Source organism: Papaver somniferum, chromosome 9, assembly GCF_003573695.1.
Source record: "Papaver somniferum cultivar HN1 chromosome 9, ASM357369v1, whole genome shotgun sequence".
Lineage (NCBI taxonomy): Eukaryota > Viridiplantae > Streptophyta > Magnoliopsida > Ranunculales > Papaveraceae > Papaver > Papaver somniferum.
The window spans coordinates 26,031,139-26,048,187 of NC_039366.1; the positions used below are offsets into that span (position 1 = coordinate 26,031,139).

General features: G+C 37.8%; 4 protein-coding genes and 1 pseudogene across 6 annotated transcripts; 4 read left to right on the forward strand and 1 right to left on the reverse strand.

Annotated features, from left to right (window-relative positions):
• The first annotated feature begins 1,120 nt into the window (after positions 1-1,120).
• Positions 1,121-5,742, forward strand: LOC113311620 (annotated as a pseudogene).
• A 921-nt stretch (positions 5,743-6,663) lies between these two features.
• On the forward strand, positions 6,664-7,652 carry LOC113313131 (B3 domain-containing transcription factor VRN1-like). The gene is made up of 2 exons (XM_026561857.1): positions 6,664-6,797; positions 6,951-7,652. The coding sequence occupies exons 1-2, from the start codon at positions 6,795-6,797 to the stop codon at positions 7,422-7,424; spliced, it is 477 nt and encodes a 158-aa protein (XP_026417642.1). The 5' UTR covers positions 6,664-6,794; the 3' UTR covers positions 7,425-7,652.
• A 407-nt stretch (positions 7,653-8,059) lies between these two features.
• On the forward strand, positions 8,060-9,270 carry LOC113313132 (B3 domain-containing protein At5g18000-like). Its single transcript, XM_026561858.1, has 2 exons — positions 8,060-8,187; positions 8,600-9,270. Exons 1-2 carry the CDS (start codon positions 8,155-8,157, stop codon positions 8,861-8,863), a joined length of 297 nt encoding a protein of 98 aa, XP_026417643.1. The 5' UTR covers positions 8,060-8,154; the 3' UTR covers positions 8,864-9,270.
• LOC113313129 (probable pectate lyase 8) lies at positions 9,191-13,605 on the reverse strand. Its single transcript, XM_026561853.1, has 7 exons — positions 13,428-13,605; positions 13,132-13,194; positions 12,453-12,521; positions 10,077-10,722; positions 9,899-10,002; positions 9,675-9,813; positions 9,191-9,580 (listed from the first exon to the last, which is right to left on the reverse strand). Exons 1-7 carry the CDS (start codon positions 13,532-13,534, stop codon positions 9,359-9,361), a joined length of 1,350 nt encoding a protein of 449 aa, XP_026417638.1. The 5' UTR covers positions 13,535-13,605; the 3' UTR covers positions 9,191-9,358.
• A 153-nt stretch (positions 13,606-13,758) lies between these two features.
• Positions 13,759-16,325, forward strand: LOC113313130 (B3 domain-containing protein Os01g0723500-like). Of its 3 annotated transcripts, XM_026561855.1 has the most exons (5): positions 13,759-13,848; positions 14,112-14,251; positions 15,081-15,129; positions 15,429-15,846; positions 15,959-16,325. In XM_026561855.1, the coding sequence occupies exons 1-5, from the start codon at positions 13,837-13,839 to the stop codon at positions 16,045-16,047; spliced, it is 708 nt and encodes a 235-aa protein (XP_026417640.1). In that variant the 5' UTR covers positions 13,759-13,836; the 3' UTR covers positions 16,048-16,325. The 3 variants fall into 3 exon arrangements, with proteins under 3 accessions (XP_026417640.1, XP_026417641.1, XP_026417639.1); XM_026561856.1 differs by having other exon boundaries at positions 13,765-14,255; XM_026561854.1 differs by having other exon boundaries at positions 13,765-14,251.
• Positions 16,326-17,049: the final 724 nt, after the last annotated feature.

Sequence of the window (17,049 nt, forward strand, 5' to 3'; positions counted from 1 at the left end):
AAGATACTAGTGATTGGTGTGTAAATGTAGAAGCCGGTATGCGGAAGAGCTGAAGGAAATTATGTATGTCTTGAAGTTAAAGATCTAATACGAAATATTTACGCGCTCCTCTCTAAGAGCGAATTACTTATAACAGAGGAAGATAAGAAAATCATGGACTTGGTAGATGAATTTCATCCCCTGCCATCCTCGCTCGCTCAACTTATGCTTCTCTTTATAAAAAACCCGGTTTTCGTACTGCATTGCAAGATCTATAGAGGTGAAAGAGGACTTGAGTAGAGTGAGCACACCTACCATGAAGGTCTTTATACATGTAGAACAATCTCTTGCTCCTATGATTATGTTGTGTTAGCTAATTGAAATCATGTGTATACCATGTAAGTCACTTGCAGAATGCTTTCTTATAAGCAATCCGATTATTAAAATTCTAGCGCTATTGATTATGAGTGGGAAAGACTACGCTCTGAAACAGAGGAGTGAATGAACATGTACCTAATATGAAGGTCACGTTTTTACCAGAAGGAAGGCATTTCGTTCCGGAGCAAAACCTGTACAAAATAAATAAGGTCATCATCACCCATTTCTGCTTGTGCGGCTGATGATCACTTGCTTAGGTTTCACTATCACACACTTTTTGATTGTTCAGGTATTCGTTATATTATTAGGAAAAATAGATCTTTTCCAACCCACAGTGACACCAGATTTGCTTGTTTTGGCAAACTCTTTCACTCTAAGCTGGGATCTATAATCCTTGTTCTAAATAAAAATATTTATAATACGTTTGGATACCAGAAATAGAAGTGTTTTTGCTTCTCCAAAAGTAAAAGTTTCCTGACTTCACAAAAAATTCCTTTTTAATTTTTAGAAGTCGATTCGAAGTTCTCTCCCCAATTTGACTTTTTGCTTTTTAATTTCTAGAAATCAACGACAACATCCACCCTACTTTTTTCAGTCTCCGCGTCTACTCTCTTTCGCAACCCCAGAAGATGCAGCTGCAGCACAAAACGCCGTCTTCGTATTGAACCACCATCTACCCCAACGTCGTCCTTTAACACCTATTTCAAACCCTAACCCCAACTCACCAAAACTTAAATTGATTCGTGAAAAATGATCTTGATTATACAATCGTCATTCCATTTATTCCAATTGTAGACCTACTGTGTTTACTTGTAATACAGTTATGGCTGCTCTTATTCGACAATCCAAATATGCCAATTTCTCACTCTTCATCGATTCATAACTCAAGCTGGAGTTGTTCCGAATGTGGTAACATATAATTTACTTATTAATGCTTATTGTGATTGTAGAAATTGGAACATTATCGACAACTTATTAGTAATGCTCCTTTTAGTCCGTCTCCGACTACTTATAGGATTTTAGTGAAAGGGTTAGTTGATAATTGAAAAATTGCGCAAGCTTTACCACGTAAAGATGATATGATCGAAAAGGGTTTAAAACCTGATCCTGCTGTTTATAGTTATCTAATGTTAGGACTTGTGAAAAATGGGGAGTCAGATGGTGCTCTGAGACTGTTTTAGATGGAATTGTTTATGGGAATTTGATGAAAGCTTACTTTTTGAAAGGAATGGAAAAGGAAGCAATGGATTGTTATAGGTGAAGCTGTTGGCGAGAATTCTAGTATTGAGTGCTGTTGTTTATAATTCGATTTTAGATGCTTTGAATAAAAATGGGAAATATGGCGAAGCTTTGAATTTGTTTGACAAGGTGTGCTGTGAACATAATCCTCCAATGAAGACTACTGTAAATTTAAGGACTTTTAATGTTATGGTTGATGGTTTTTGTGCACCAAAGAAGTTTTAAGATGTAATTGTGGTTTTTAGAAATATGGGAGAGAAAAGATGCAATCCAGATACCGTATCGTTTAATAATTTGATTGAACAGTTATGTGGAAATTCTATGGTGGCTGAAGCTGAAAAGTTGTATAATGAGATGGGTGAAAAAGGGATTACTCCTGATGAAGTTACATATGTTTTGCTAATGGATGCTTGTTTCTCAGAGAATCGGGCGGATGATGCTAATGGGTATTTTGGGAAGATGTTGATTCTGGGTTGAGACGTACTTTGGTTGTTTTTAATCAGGTTATTGATGGATTGATTGAAGCAGGAAAAATTGATGAGGCTAAGTTGTGTTTTGATCAAATGATTGAAAGATTGAATCCTGTTGTATCCTGTTTTGAGTCTATGCTGAAGACTTTGTGCGAGGCAGGAAGCTCGACGAGGTGCTTAAAACAATTGATGGCAGGTTGAGTGATGGAGGTGTAGGTTTGAGTTCAGAAATGAAAGAATATGTATTCGACGAACTGAGGAAAGAAGGGAGAGAGGACGAATTGATGAATTGGTTCAATTGATTGAGGAGTAGGAAGAAAGCGAGAAGGCGGCAACTCTTGCTAAGGAAGCTGAAGAAAAAGCAGCAGCAGCGGAGGCAGCAAATGCTAGGTCTAAGTTTTCCGTTGGGGATTTTCTGGGTTCTAGTGTTGAGTGTCTGTAGCGGGGAATAGTGACAAAGAGGTACAGAAGAAGTTCCTTCTGCTGTGGTTGTAGAAGAGGTTCCTGCTGCTGAGGCCATAGAAAACATTCCTGCCGCTGAGGTCATAGAACACTCCATCAATGGTGATAACTTAAGGAGTCAAAACAGGAGATAAAGGATCATTCGAGCAGGTAGTTGCATGATAATCTATGGTTCTGTTGATTCCTTGCAAATAATTATGAGTATACGTTGCTACCGTAGTGCTCTATTACTTTATTTATGGAAACTGTACCCTATATATGTCTCAATCTCAGGGTTCTGTTACTTATGGAAACTGCTCCCATACATTGCACTAGAACGTATGAACTGCAGATATTCGAGTTATGCAGATTCTAACTGTTTTGTTTCTGTAATCTATATTAGGGTTTAACTTGCCTTAGTACCTCCCATATGTTTCCGCATGTTTTAGATAGCCAGATTCTAACTGAACCCCCTTAGCAGCCTTGAAAGTTTATCTGGAAAAAGTGCAAATCAAAAGAACCTGGACAAAGTAGTTATACCACGTCTGCTAAACTCTATTACAGTTTCCATTCTTTTAAATGATAAATCTCAATTGTCAATAGAAAAATGTTTGATAGTATACTTTTATAACCTAAATTGTCAAAAATTGCTGATATCTTAGGTTGATGAAAGTGATTTTTAGAAAAATGGTAGTAGTATGACTTATTAGCACATTTACAAGATATCAGCAGGTTGCCGTTGAAAACTAATAGTAAATTCTGAGTCAGGAACCACCTAGGCACGTTCTTCCACTACACTGCTGATTCATTGGCCGCCGGGATAGTGTCGAATTAACAACAGATACTATGACTATGAGAACCAGATACATTTTCATGCATGCCGATTACTTACATCGTCGAGGGTGTAGGCCGAGTATAATTGTTATTCTCTAATTGCTATATTCGAGTTGCTAAGCGGAAATATATGGGAGGTACTAGTTTGGGGATATAGATTGTGGTAATGCCTTCATTTGTCCTGTTTTTGTTTCTCACGTGAAAAGTCTTGCAGGTTTTGCCCTGAATTATACACAGGCAAAGAAGGGCATCTAAACATGCGATGGCGACAGGCGTCATATTGAGAACCGGGTTCGTCACTGGGTTGATGGTGCCCTTAATGATATTATCGTTCCACTTGAGGCCTTTAATCTGAACAAGTTCCCAGATATAATTAAGCATATGACCAGAGATTCCATTTTGATCGCATCCCTGCAGTACTTGAGCTGTGTTCTCAGGTTGGCGTCGACATATTTGATCAAACTTTACTCTTTATTGGTAAAGATGGTTTTGCTTCTGGTGCGTGTATTTCGCCCCTAGAGCTTACTTGTTTGACAGTTCGAACTTTAAAGGCATGGGAGAATATGAGAGAAGGAATATAAAAGTTGTTGTTTATGCTGCTTAAGTTTGCAAGTTTTATGACGAAGTTCATGTTGGATCATCTGGGCACATGGCTGCGCCTTGTGGGGTGTTCAGATATGAAACTTGGAGATGAACCCATTTTGGAAGACAGCAAGGATCGACGATTTGGTTCTTCAGAAGATCGTATGGCGGAGGCGGAATCAAGATTCGCTAGTATTATAAGATAAGGGGAGTTGAGCTATGCATTCAGGCTGGAGCACATGCCCTGAGCAAGTATCATGTGTGTAATGAAAGCGAATGGTTCGTCTCCAGCCCTTAATTAATTTTGAGATTGGCTACACCAAAAATTCTGTCCACCAAACAAAATCGCAGATTACTTGATTAGGAACTTCTTGAAGTCAGAGATTTCTAATGTCCATGGTCTTCAACTTCTTGGAGCCGACTTATTCAGGTGTGGATTAGCAACTGCTGACTGGGTTTATCACAGGAGGGTTCCCTGGTATGTCTTACAAACTTCATTGTCATTTATCAATCATAAGCCATTATCATTCTTCCACTTTGCTTGCTAGTTTTTGGAATAAAGTTGGTTTTCTGACTAGAAGTTCTACCAAGTTTTGGTTTCAAACTTTTATTTGTTTTCTGAGATTATACTTTGTAATTTTTATGAAATCTATCTAGTTCATAGGTTAGAGAGGCACTTCAACTATAGAATCATCAGAAACGTAATACACTGATATCTTGTAAATATCTTCCATTTCTTATGACGGTGGTAGAGTGTCATGCTAGCAATAGCCATGCTCATACCACAGAATCATGAACTTCAATTGAGCAGCGGTTGTGTACAAGAAGCATAAATTATGGTTTGAATTTTGAATTTCTGTCCTGGTTTATGTACAGGTGCAACTCTGAGGCTTGCAGATGTTCCATTTTTAAGTTCAAAATATTCGACATGGCAATCGTTTCTCAACTCTAATCTGTTCACCCAGAAACTTTGTCTACCAACCTTCACACCAGTTGCCTTCTTAAACTTCTTCTTCACTTGAAGATGTGTCAGTAGACTATACTTCCAGCGCTTAGTTTTAAATCTCATCTGTTTCTGATTCAAACCTTCACAGCAGAACTCGTCTTGTTGATTGCAACTCCAGAGTCTCAAATCCTTAACTTCATATAAGTAACTTGATTGGCGTGAATTGAATTTATATATGACAAGAGAGTCTGCAAAAAAGGATTTTAAGTTCATTGTTCGACTGGTATTATGATGATACCGTAGTCTCTTCATTTGATCAAATGTATGCTTGGCTTTTCACAAGCATTCGCAAGTTGTATAACGGCGATATTTGTTGCTGCCAATCGATAGAAATACAAAATGAAGTGATTCAAGTAAATATAACATGTACAGGAGTGGTACTGAGCACAACACTGGCATTCTCTCCTACTACTTGTACAATTTGTTCATCATTTTGGTAGATTCTACACCATCCAATTTCTACGGCTGAACCAGAATCCAACAAAACTGAATCCCACTGGATTTTCAATATTAGTCGTTGTTTCGTCCGAGGTACAGATAGAACGACGATACAGGGATGTGGTAACGTAACGAGATCAACCATAACACTGACAGATCATCACCGAGGATGTGCTCCGTATGCTGCAAAAAAAGTACAGCCACTCTTACAACACTTACATGTCTCTGTTTTAATGGCTCAATCAGTACAAACTAGGTCCACTGTAATGGTGTTAACCAGTGGCACTGACATTGTTACCACTCCTGGTTGTTCCACTTTTTCTTCTTCATTTTCCTGTGAAATTTGACAGGAGACATAAACAAGAAAGAGCAAAATGGGTGCTCTGCAAAATTACAGTGGACCCTCATTTTTCAAGGTGATGATGGGAGATTTCAGAAAAAAACTTGTAAGTTGCTCATATTTCTTCTATTCTGACATGCATGTTCATTCTCCCACTGATTTTTGAAAATGGGTTTGATTTGTTTTTGGGTTGAGTGAGCTAAACCATAGCCCACTGTGGTTTAAACCCAAAAAGAAGAAGAACAAGTGAAACCTTGTTCTGATCTCTCAGTATTGATTGAGGGAAAATTGTTTCTTTGGGAAATGTTGAGGGTTAAGAGGAAGAATAATGCCATCATTACTTTCTTGATTAACTTGTAATTGCGTTAATTGTTGATTAAATACCTAAAGTTGTCTATGTTTATGACTCAAATCTTGCAGAAGCTGCCAGTTAACTTCATTAAGAACTTTAAGGGGATGATACCCTATGATTTGATCCTTCAAAGTCCATCAGGATGTTGGAATGTGGAGATTAGAGAAGAAGAAGATGGTGGTTTATCTTTCTGGGAAGGGTGGCCTGATTTTGTCGAAGCACATTGTTTAGGCCAGGGGGATTTTGTGACTATGAAGTATATTGGTAACTCGCAGTTTGTTGTTATACTGTTTGGTAAAAATGGTTGTGAAAAGGTATTGCCGTCTTCTACAGGTAAGAATGGTGTAAAAACGACTTCCTTGGAGGAAGAGGAAAGAATATGGAGAAACAAGTAAAGGGAAATTCACTAATTCTGGTTCCGAGTTTGATCAGCATAAGTATCATGCAGGCGATACTGGAGGAGATTCGCTTAGTTCTGGCAAAAAGAAATGTAAGTTATTCTTGCGATATTTATGCATGTTCGTCTCTTTATGAATGTTTATAGGCTCATGCAATTAGCATAATCCTAGCTAACAGAGTTTCCCATGTGTATTCGTAGGTGCATTGTTTAAATGCGGTGCACTGAAGAGAAAATCAACCCTCATAGAGGGAAGGACAAGGGTTAATCAAGAGGAGTGTTCGGGTAAAGGAAAGCCGTGTTTTCGCTTTTTTTGGACAGAGAATAAGAAATATGAAATGGTGAGATTTCCTATATCATTTTTCTCATGTTGCAACTAACTGAATGTACCATGTTGTTCATCGTGGTGTTAATGTAATTTCTTATAGTTAGCGATCTATGGATTCTAGTGCAATTGAGTTTAATTATATATTGACGGTTTATGTCTCTTGCAGGAGATTCCCCAAAAGGTACTAAGAAAAATAGGAAGGACATTATCTGATATTGTCGCTCTGAAAAGCGCTAATGGTAGACTTTGGAATGTGGAATTAAAGAGATCTGGAGGCAAGGTTTGGTTTTACAAAGGTTGGAAGGAATTCACGGAACATCTCTCTTTAAGGGATGGTTATGTTTTGGGAATCAGTTACAATGGGAATTCACATTTCGATGTGCGTATTACCAACTTCATGGATGATTCGGGAAACCAAGGAGATTCTAATCCTAAGAAAAGGTGCCGGTTGAGCAAAAGGGAAGAAGATGATGACGTGATACTGTTGGACTCACCACCATCTCGAACTCTTGTTGAAAGTAAGACAAATGAGGAAAGAACACAGTTGTCAGTTCCTCCTGGTCTTGATACCCCCTGCAACTCAACAAAAATAAGGGTACAACGTCTTTGGTTTCGGCTGAAACCAGGTCACCCTGTGTAGGAAATGAAAGAACTCCATCAGGTTACTGTCTACCGGTTAAAGAAGTAAAGAGTGAGGACACGTCTGATTCACCTGAGGCTAGGGGTGTCAACGGGTCCGGGTCCTTCCGGGTATCAATAGACCCGGACCCTACTTATAAAGGTCGGATCCGTGTCCTAACGGTTCTGGGTCCGGTTCCTACATTTGTGGACCCAGAACCGGACCCGTTTAAATACCCGGGTACCCATTGGGTCTTAAGAAAACTATTAAAAAAACCTCAAAAACTTAATATTTGTCTCTTTTTGGCTTGGATTTAAATAAATTTTATAAAATTTATTATTATTTCTTATTAATGTACTAAATAAAGATTAAATGTAAGAGAAAAATTTAAAACGAGTAAAATATCAAAGCTAAAACTAGCAAAAACATGAATAAAAGTATGAATAAACGGGTACCCGATACCCGCGGGTACCCAACGGGTATTACCCGTTTGGACCCGTTTAGATTCGGGTCCAATCGGGTAATTACCCGTCAGGTCCTAAGTTGCTAATGGGTTCAACTTTAGGACCCGGAACCGGACCCAAGTCTATCGGATCCGGTTCCGGTTCCGGGTAATGGGTACCCATTGACAGCTCTACCTGAGGCCTCAAGACTTCTGCAGAAATTATCATGGAGAGCCGGCAAGGAAAGAGTGGCTGAAGTAACCAAGTTATTCAAGCCTCAGACTCAATCTCCTTTCTTTGCAGTTTGTATGCGAGATACCTATCTAACTTACCCATATCTGGTGAGAGATCTTGACCTAAAAAGTGAACTCTTTTACATTATTATTACTATTAATTTGTCTGGAAAAGGAATTTATATGCTAAGCTAACAATTATGCATAAGCATAAGTTTCATAGTTCACACAAAACATCAGGTGGATGATGTACCCAGGTTTTAGGATATCTACAATGCACAGCATAGATAGAGTTACAATACAAGATGGGGTTTTTTAATTCCCGTTTAACACCGTGTAAGATATGCAGTATAGTTGCTGCGCTAGCTCCCCAAGAACTGGCAATATCTAGATATAACTCTGTTGCACCAGAAGAACTTTGGGTCTAGGGAAGTGAAGTGATATACAAAAATAGATATAACTAATTTGCCATCTGTTTATGTGGTGTACCTATAAACACAATTTTTTCCTACTTGTGCAGCATATTCCCTACAACTTCGCCGATAAACATCTAAGGAAGACCATAAAGAATGTCATGGTTCGAAATTCAGAGGACAAAGTGTGGATGCTTGGATACTGGAACGGAGATTCTTCAGCACAGTTATGTTCCGGTTGGACTTCTCTTAGACGAGATTTAGGTCTGACAGAAGGTGATGTTTGTGTTTTTGAGCTGCTTAAGGGAAAAGATACAGAAATGAGAGTTTCTGTTTTCAGGGAGATTGACAATGTGCTCACCAGGATATGATCGGGGTACAAAAAGGTGCCATGCTTATGTTTTAGTTTATTCTATGGAAGTACTAATGTATGGTAGTTTCAATTGCTGTCATGATTTAGCTATTAATCCCGGCACTGTTTTGCATCTCACCGAATTCAGCTGAAAGTTTAACTCCCAGTAACTTGTGCGGGTGTTATGCCTATTGCTGCCTGGATCTATATGCTACAATTGATTCAGCGTCATGTTTCTATGTTTTTAATAGCTCTTTGTTTCTGACCCTCTTTTGAACCTTCTGTCAGAAGAGATGGATGATATCATAATAGGAATTACAAAATAAAATGAACAACGCTTCTGCACTTGCTCCAAAAATGGCGTTTTTTTTTCAGACGTAGCAGGCCGAGGTTGAGCCATAGAATAGACAAATGAAGATGTATAAAGAAGAATGAAGGAAGAAATTTAAGATGAAAAAGAGAAAGCTGTTTTTTTTGTTTGTTTGGTGTTGTGTTTGTACTTGGGAATTTTGTGCTAGCACTGAGTACTCCTACGGCAATTAAGAGCACCAGCACCTGAAGTAATGGAACCAATCATGGATGAAGATTTGGCCCCAAGACTTGAAGCTCTGGCATAGCTGCCCGAGGCTCCTTTTCCTGATGGTGTAAAAAAGGCTCCATTCAGTAGCAAATCTCCTTCAGATCTCCAGTTCCAGTGCTTCCATCTACCAGAATCTGTTTCGACTCTCTTTGTCACCTGCAACACCCATCCATGAAAATCGAGTTCGAGCTAAATCACCTCAAAGGGTGAAAAGATGGTGACTGGAGAGAGACAGAGAGAGTTTTCTAACCTCTTTGGCAAAAGGGTTTCCCGAGGCAATGAATCGGTTGCCTTGGCTGTTGATGGTGGGATTTGCACTTCCACCAATAGCATACATCTCCCAGTGAGTATAGTCATTGTTCACTACATGGAAGTAACCATGTCTACACCTGAAAATATAAATCCATGAACCACATTAACCAAAACCATTGATTAAATGTTCGAGAAAGCAAATGCTTGTTATCATTTTCTTACCTTGGCATCCTTTGCCTGAGACCCTCACCAAAATGATTGAATGCAATGGTTACTTGCATTACCTTGTCTCTGGTATAGGAGTCGGCATGACCCAGTAGCATCACCTGTTGAAATATTGGTTAAAACTAACAGAACGGATGATTTGAAACAAATTTCAGTGTTTTGTTGTGTTATTTACCTCATCGTGGTGAGTGAAATAATTGTTAGAGATGGTGATGGCAGTGGAAGCCATAATAGCATCAATAAGACCATCAGCACAGTTGGAGAGTGAGTTGTGATCAACCCAGATATGGCTAGACCCAAAAATGGAGATACCATCACCGTCAGCCATTGATCTATACCCGTAGTGAGACGGGGAGTCTCGAACCAAAGCATTACCAGTGGGTTTACAGTCATGAATGTGAATTCCATGAATGATCACATTGGTAATGTACTGAATAGTGATGCAAGCTCCATTTGCGATATGAACATTAACACCACGACCGTCAATGGTCTTGAAACTATTCATGATAAGCTCTTGTTTGAGAGTGATGACCATGTCACGCTTGAATACAATCCAAAGTGGTCTATCCTGAATGACAGCATGACGGAGGGTTCCTGGTCTGGGATTGACAGCGTCGTGATCACTCGGGTCAGTGACCACATAGTAACGTCCTTCACGACCACCAATAGCATTACGCCCAAAACCAATACCACAGTCTGCAAGACGCTTCCTGTTTTTGTGCCAGTCTTTGTCACAGCGCCAGCAATCATCAATTGGGTTGCCACTTCCACATGAGAAATACCCCCCCAACTTCCTCCTTTCAGTACTGTTACGTATAGTCCTGTTCAATGAAATACCATTACTGTCAATACCAAAACCCTTAAGTTTTAAGTCAAAGGCTAAAGAGTAGTCAAAATTAGTGATTCTCCTGGAGAAGAATTCAGTTAAGTCGAGTTACCGCAGAGGTCAAGTTTTTCTTACTGTTCACATAATCAATCCAAGTTTACTGTTCATGTCACATGGAATGTAGGAGTAAATGTAGAGGCGGTGTGGGATGAAATCGGGTACTGAATGACGTGGTGTCGGTGAGGTCCTACCCCTATCTATCTACCTAAGAAGTTGGCAAGAAGTATTTAATTTTAAGGTATGGAAACAAAATAAATGCTAGAGGTAAAAGAAAGAGGAGATAAGAGGGATTACTTTTCTGAAGCAGTAGAGGGCGTACTGGCTGGTCAATATTTTGTTAGAATAGTCAACTTATGTAATACTAGAATTATTTATTTATATTTAAAGTTCCAAATCAGAGAAAGATAATATAAAAAATTAATCGATTCTAGTAAAATGTTTTAGAGCTAACATTCCCTCGATTTGTTGCAATTTAAGATTAACTTTTAGAAAAGTAACAATGTGACCATTTAAGTGGACGATTTCACACCAACAATGGCCCACTAAGAGCAACTGCAGTGGTGCGATCAAAACCAAAGATCAAAGATAAAAAAAAAAGACTAAAATTTGGGTTTAGTCCGTGGTGTGACGCAACGGTACATGATCAAAATTTCGTCAGGCGGACTTTAAAAGTCCGCCCCATTAAAATTCCATCAGGCGGACTTTAAAAGTCCGCCCATCCTTTGTAAATTTTAACAGGCGGACTTTAAAAGTCCGCCTCATTAAAATTCCATCGGGCGGACTTTAAAAGTCCGCCCCATCCTTTGCAAATTTTAACAGGCGGACTTTAAAAGTCCGCCTCATTCCTTTTTTTTTTTTATTTAATTAAAATTTCATCGGGCGTAATTTAAATCTCCGCCCGTTAACAAGCGTACTTTAAATTTACGCCCAACATCAAGCGTACTTTAAATTTACGCCCGACTATATTAGAATTTGGGATTTGGTCGCGACCATATTTGGTCTGGAATTTGATCTTTGGTCCAAATTTGATCTTTACTCCGTCCCACTGTGTTAGGATCTCATCCCATAAATTTGGTTATACTCGCCCACTGTGAATGCTCTAAGCATCTAAGCAGCCTATTTTGGATTAGGGAACCACGTGGGTCTTGTGTTCAGAGTCTGGAGTCGATCACATGCCCATTCACTAAGACCATAAATGAGCCAAGCAAGGAAAAAGACCAACCAAACCCCTCTTTCTCTTTCCATGAAAGCCACATACCTTTTTAGAAGAATGCATCCTAACCATTAACTTGCTGCAGTGCAGAAGTCCAGTCCTACTCCCAAAAGTATTGTATCTTTTTCTGGTGACTATTAGTTTCATAAACCCTAACCGATGTTTCCTAGTCAGATGATTTGTAACTAAACAGTCAAGTTCATGACCATTAGGCACTAAAAAGTAAAAGGGGCGCCTCCACTGTTTAGTTTGTTTCTTTTAAGTTTTATTTAAAACGATTGTCAAGCAGGGATTATCATTAAAAGTGCCCTAAAAATATGACATAACAATTAAAAACCTGCGGAAACACTTTTCAAATCCACCATGTGATTTTTTTTTTTCTCTTCAAATTTCCAACCGACTATGTAACAGAGATTTTTTCATTAATGAAGGGAAAACGAATACACACTTACATAGCTACTTGGGAAGCAACTTCATCAGGATCAGCCACTGCATGTTCATGGGTCCACTCCTCCTCTAGCCTGAAAAACTCAATAAGATTTTCACACGGTTAACTTTGGAATTTGGTAATGCCAAATTGTTTATAGATTTCTTTTTCCGATGGATTGTTTCAGGTGAGCGTTTGGCATTTTCTACGCCTGACTGACACATTTTCCTAGTCTATGGAGGAAAAACAGGGTTTTGGTTTTTGTTAAAGATCTGAAAATTCTTCTTCTCTGACTCTTCTCTATACAAGTCAAGAGACTGTACAAAACGGACAGAAAAACACCCAGTAATTAAGTGAATGAATTTGTTTGTAACGCACATTTCAAAAATGATAAAGAAAACCTTAAACCGGTTAATTCCCCCCATTAATAAGATTTTGGAGGGACAACATCTATTCTCTACGGCCATAAGGAAGCTGAGATTTCGGAAGGACATTTTTCGGCCAAAATACAAAAGTTAATGCGGTTCTTCTTCTCTCTGTTCCTTGCTAAAACTTGATCCGAACAAAAAAAACAACACTATCTAGGGGTTTTTTCGGATCAAGCTGTAACAAGGAATCAGAGTTGGAATAACAATGGACGTTTTGGATCTGTTGATTCTTACATATTAGATTATTAGAAGAACAGTTTAATCTAGTAACCGTACCTTAAATCCGCCATTGTTGTGTTTATTCTGGAGCTCCGTAATTGCTTTGTTTCTTGTTGAATCCTTAACAGAAACAAACAAGTAGAAATAAATCAATACGAAAACAAGCATAAATCTCATAAAAACAGAGGAATGGAGCTTTCCATTTTCACACTCTGAGCAAAAACCTCTGATATTGGAGTAAATTAAAGTTACATGTAGAGAAAGAAAAACAAGTGTTCTTCTTCTTCTGCTACCACTCACTCACTCACTCCATTTTTTTTTTTGTGTAGAAAAAGAAAAACAGAATTACATACCTCAAATCAGAGTTCTCCTTTTTCTCTACTTCATCAGCCATTATCAGTATAACAAACAGCAATACCGTAACCAGACATAAGCTTAAACACCTCAAAGAAACCGCCATTGTTTGTTTATAATCTTAGGGAGGGTTTCAATTCGGTCTCTTCGGATGTTGAAGAAGAAAAAATGTGAGGAGTAGTAAGAGAAAAACTTGTTTGGAACTTATAGTCCGAATTTATTTATTAACCTTTTTTCTTCTTTTCTTTTTTAACCTTGGTTGGGTTACCTTTTTGACTCTCCCTTTTATTTGTTGTTACTTTTACTTTTGTTACTGCATCCAGAGAGAGTGACAATTCTACCTTTTTGTTGTATCTCCTTTGTGTCATTTCTAACAAATGGGGAAGCAATTAAGCATTGACATCGCTGATGTGCTTCCGAGTTAAGAATTTTTATTGGTTCTTTTCTTATGTTTGATTATGGTCGCTCTAAGTGAGAAAGTTTTTACAAAAAAATTTGCAAAACCATACAGAAAATGATGACTGGACACTAAGTGTTTGATGAAAAGCTTCAAACAAACATGTTTCTGTTCATCATCATGTGCTTCTTCACATATTTTTTACTTGTTTTCTTGTATCATTATCATTTCCTTTCTTATATTCTTATTAAACTTCACTGATACTGGTTTGGATGATTTTTTGCAGTTGTTATTGTTATTCATGATTTTGAGGCAAATTACTGCGGAAGATTTCAGCGGTTACATCAACAAGCTTAGACCAGTGAGACTTAGAAGAATAGAAAGAGGGCTAAAGACAGAGCACGTCACATTACCCTATCAAGGCCTGTAAGTAAGTCATAAATGAATAAATTCTGGTTAATATTCTACATTATTTATCAGAAGATTAATACTGAAAATACTTAATGTACACTAATACTTTGAGGTACTAGAAATAGGTTTTTAGTGTTGGTTTGTGTTCTTTCATGTTGAACTCTGAATTCATTTATACCATCAACACCTGATTACACCCTAGTCTGGACTAGGGATGAACTTGCCTGATGCATATTTGCTTATCCTATTGTTTTTACTCTTTCATTTGATCAAAACAAAAGTGTATTCTGAACCTTATTTGTTTTTTCACTAGCATTTGCAAGTTGTTTAACGAAAGTGTATTTGTTGCTATTGCTCCAACATATAGAATCATCGATTAGAGACTGCTGCCAATTGATTGAAAAAATATATAAATGAAGTGAATATAACATGTCCTGCTGAGCACAATGCTGGCATCATCTCCTACTACTTGTACAATTTGTTCAACATTTTGGTAGAATCTACACCGTCAAATTTCAAGAGCTGAAGTAGAATCCAACCAAACTGAATTTTCAACGCCTTCAATTGATTGTGTTGGATACTATCATACTAGGAAAAATAATACTTTCGTACGAGGTACAGATATACGATAATACAAGGATGGTGTTGTAAAGTACACAAGTAGTTATACCCATTAAATTTACTGTAGGTCGGTAGCATTTACTGAACATGGCTTCTGGTATTAAGTGGCACTGACACTGTTAGTGCTACTCTCAGTAGTTTCACTTTTTCTTCTTCCTCATTTTCCTGTGAAATTTGACCGGAGACTGATAAACAAGAAAATGGGTGCTCCGCAAAATTACAGCAGACCCTCATTTTTCAAGGTGATGATAGGAGATTTTGGAAAAAGGCTTGTAAGTTTCTCATCTATTTTCATTTTCTTTTTTACTAATTTTTTTGAAAATGTGTTTGTTTCATTTTTATTTATTTACTATTTACAGAAATATAAAAACCTAAGTATGTTTGAAAAAAAAAAAGAAGAAGAAGAAGTAAAAGAAGTGAAACCCTGTTCTGATCTCTCGTTATTTATTAGGAAAAATTATTTCTTTGAAGATGGTGAGGGTTAGACGAAGAATAATGATTAACTTAAACAGTTGTGTTAATTGTTGATTAAATACCTGAATTTGTGTATGTTTATGACTCAATTATGCAGAAGGTGCCAGTAAATTTCGTCGGGAACTTTAACGGGATGATACCATATGATTCGATACTTCGAAGTCCATCAGGATGTTGGAATGTGAAGGTTAGAGAAGAAGAAGATGGTGGTTTGTCTTTCTGGAAAGGGTGGCCTGATTTTGCTGAAGCACATTGTTTACAGGAGGGGGATTTTGTTACTATGAAGTATATTGGCAATTCACAGTTTGTTGTTACGTTGTATGGTAATAATGGATGCGAAAAGGTATTGTCTCCTACGGGCAGCAATGGCGTAAAATCGATTCCCTCAAGGAAGAGGAAAGAATGTGGAGAAACAAGTAAGGGAAAATTTACTGGTAATGGTTCCGAGTATGATCAGCATAAGTATCATGCAGGTGATATTGGAAGATATTCGCTTAGTACTGACAAAAAGAAATGTGAGTTAGTCTTGCGATATAGTATATGCATATTCGTCTCTCTATAACTGTTTATAGGCTCAGGTGATTAGCATAATCCTATCTAACAATGTTTCCTATGTGTATTGTGTAGGTGAGTTGTTTAAATGCGATTCACTAAAGAGAAAAGCAGCTATCATTGAGGGAAGGACAGGGGCTAATCAAACAGAGTTGTTCGCATAAAGGGAAACCGTGTTTTATCGTTTCTTGGACAGAGAATAAGAAATATCAAACGGCGAGATTTCTTGTATCATTTTTCTGATGCTGCAACCAACTGAATGACAATGTTGTTCATCATGGTGTTAATGTAATTTCTTATAGTTAGTAATCTATGAATTCTACTGCAATCGAGTTTTATTATATAATGATGGTTTATGTCTCCGGCAGGAGATTCCTAAAAAGGTAGTAAGAAAAAATAGGAAGTTTCTTGTATCAGATATTGTTGCTCTGAAAAGCGCTAATGGTGGACTTTGGAATGTGGAATTGAAGAGATCTGGAGGCAAGGTTTGGTTTTACAAAGGTTGGAAGGAATTCACGGAACATCACTCTTTAAAGGATGGTTATGTTTTGGGAATCATTTACAATGGGAATTCACAATTCTGTGTGCGTATTACCAATTTTATATACATAAAATTGATTAAAAAGACCAAAATCAATGATTTCCGGGTGAAATAGATTTGTAGGATTGATACTGTTTAAATATCCAAAGATATCTAAAATAGTTTTCTAATATCCAAAGTGAATATTTCACCCATTTTTTATAACTGATTTTTGTATCCCATGTACTAAAATACCCTTCGTACCGACAAACCTTTCTTTCCCTTCGGTTCGTTACCACCAACATCTGTTATTACTTGTTCATCCATGAATCATAGGAATACCATTTAAGGATAGAGAGGTTATAAGTTAAATTCTCGAATTAGTATGAGCCAATAAAGTAGCTCCAACTCCGGAAGCATCCTGGAACCGTTTTACAACTACTAATGGACCAACTAGCTCGGTGACTACTTTTTTGAGATATCTTCTTTATTGTTATATTGATCACATAAAGTTCCATCAATGGCCACCACGACCCTCTTCTCATGAATCAGGCCCCCCTTATTAACTGGTTCCATTTTACGAAGAATTACGACTATGCCTTCACCAGCTAAATGTGCTGCTCTTTGGACAGTAGTATCAATCACC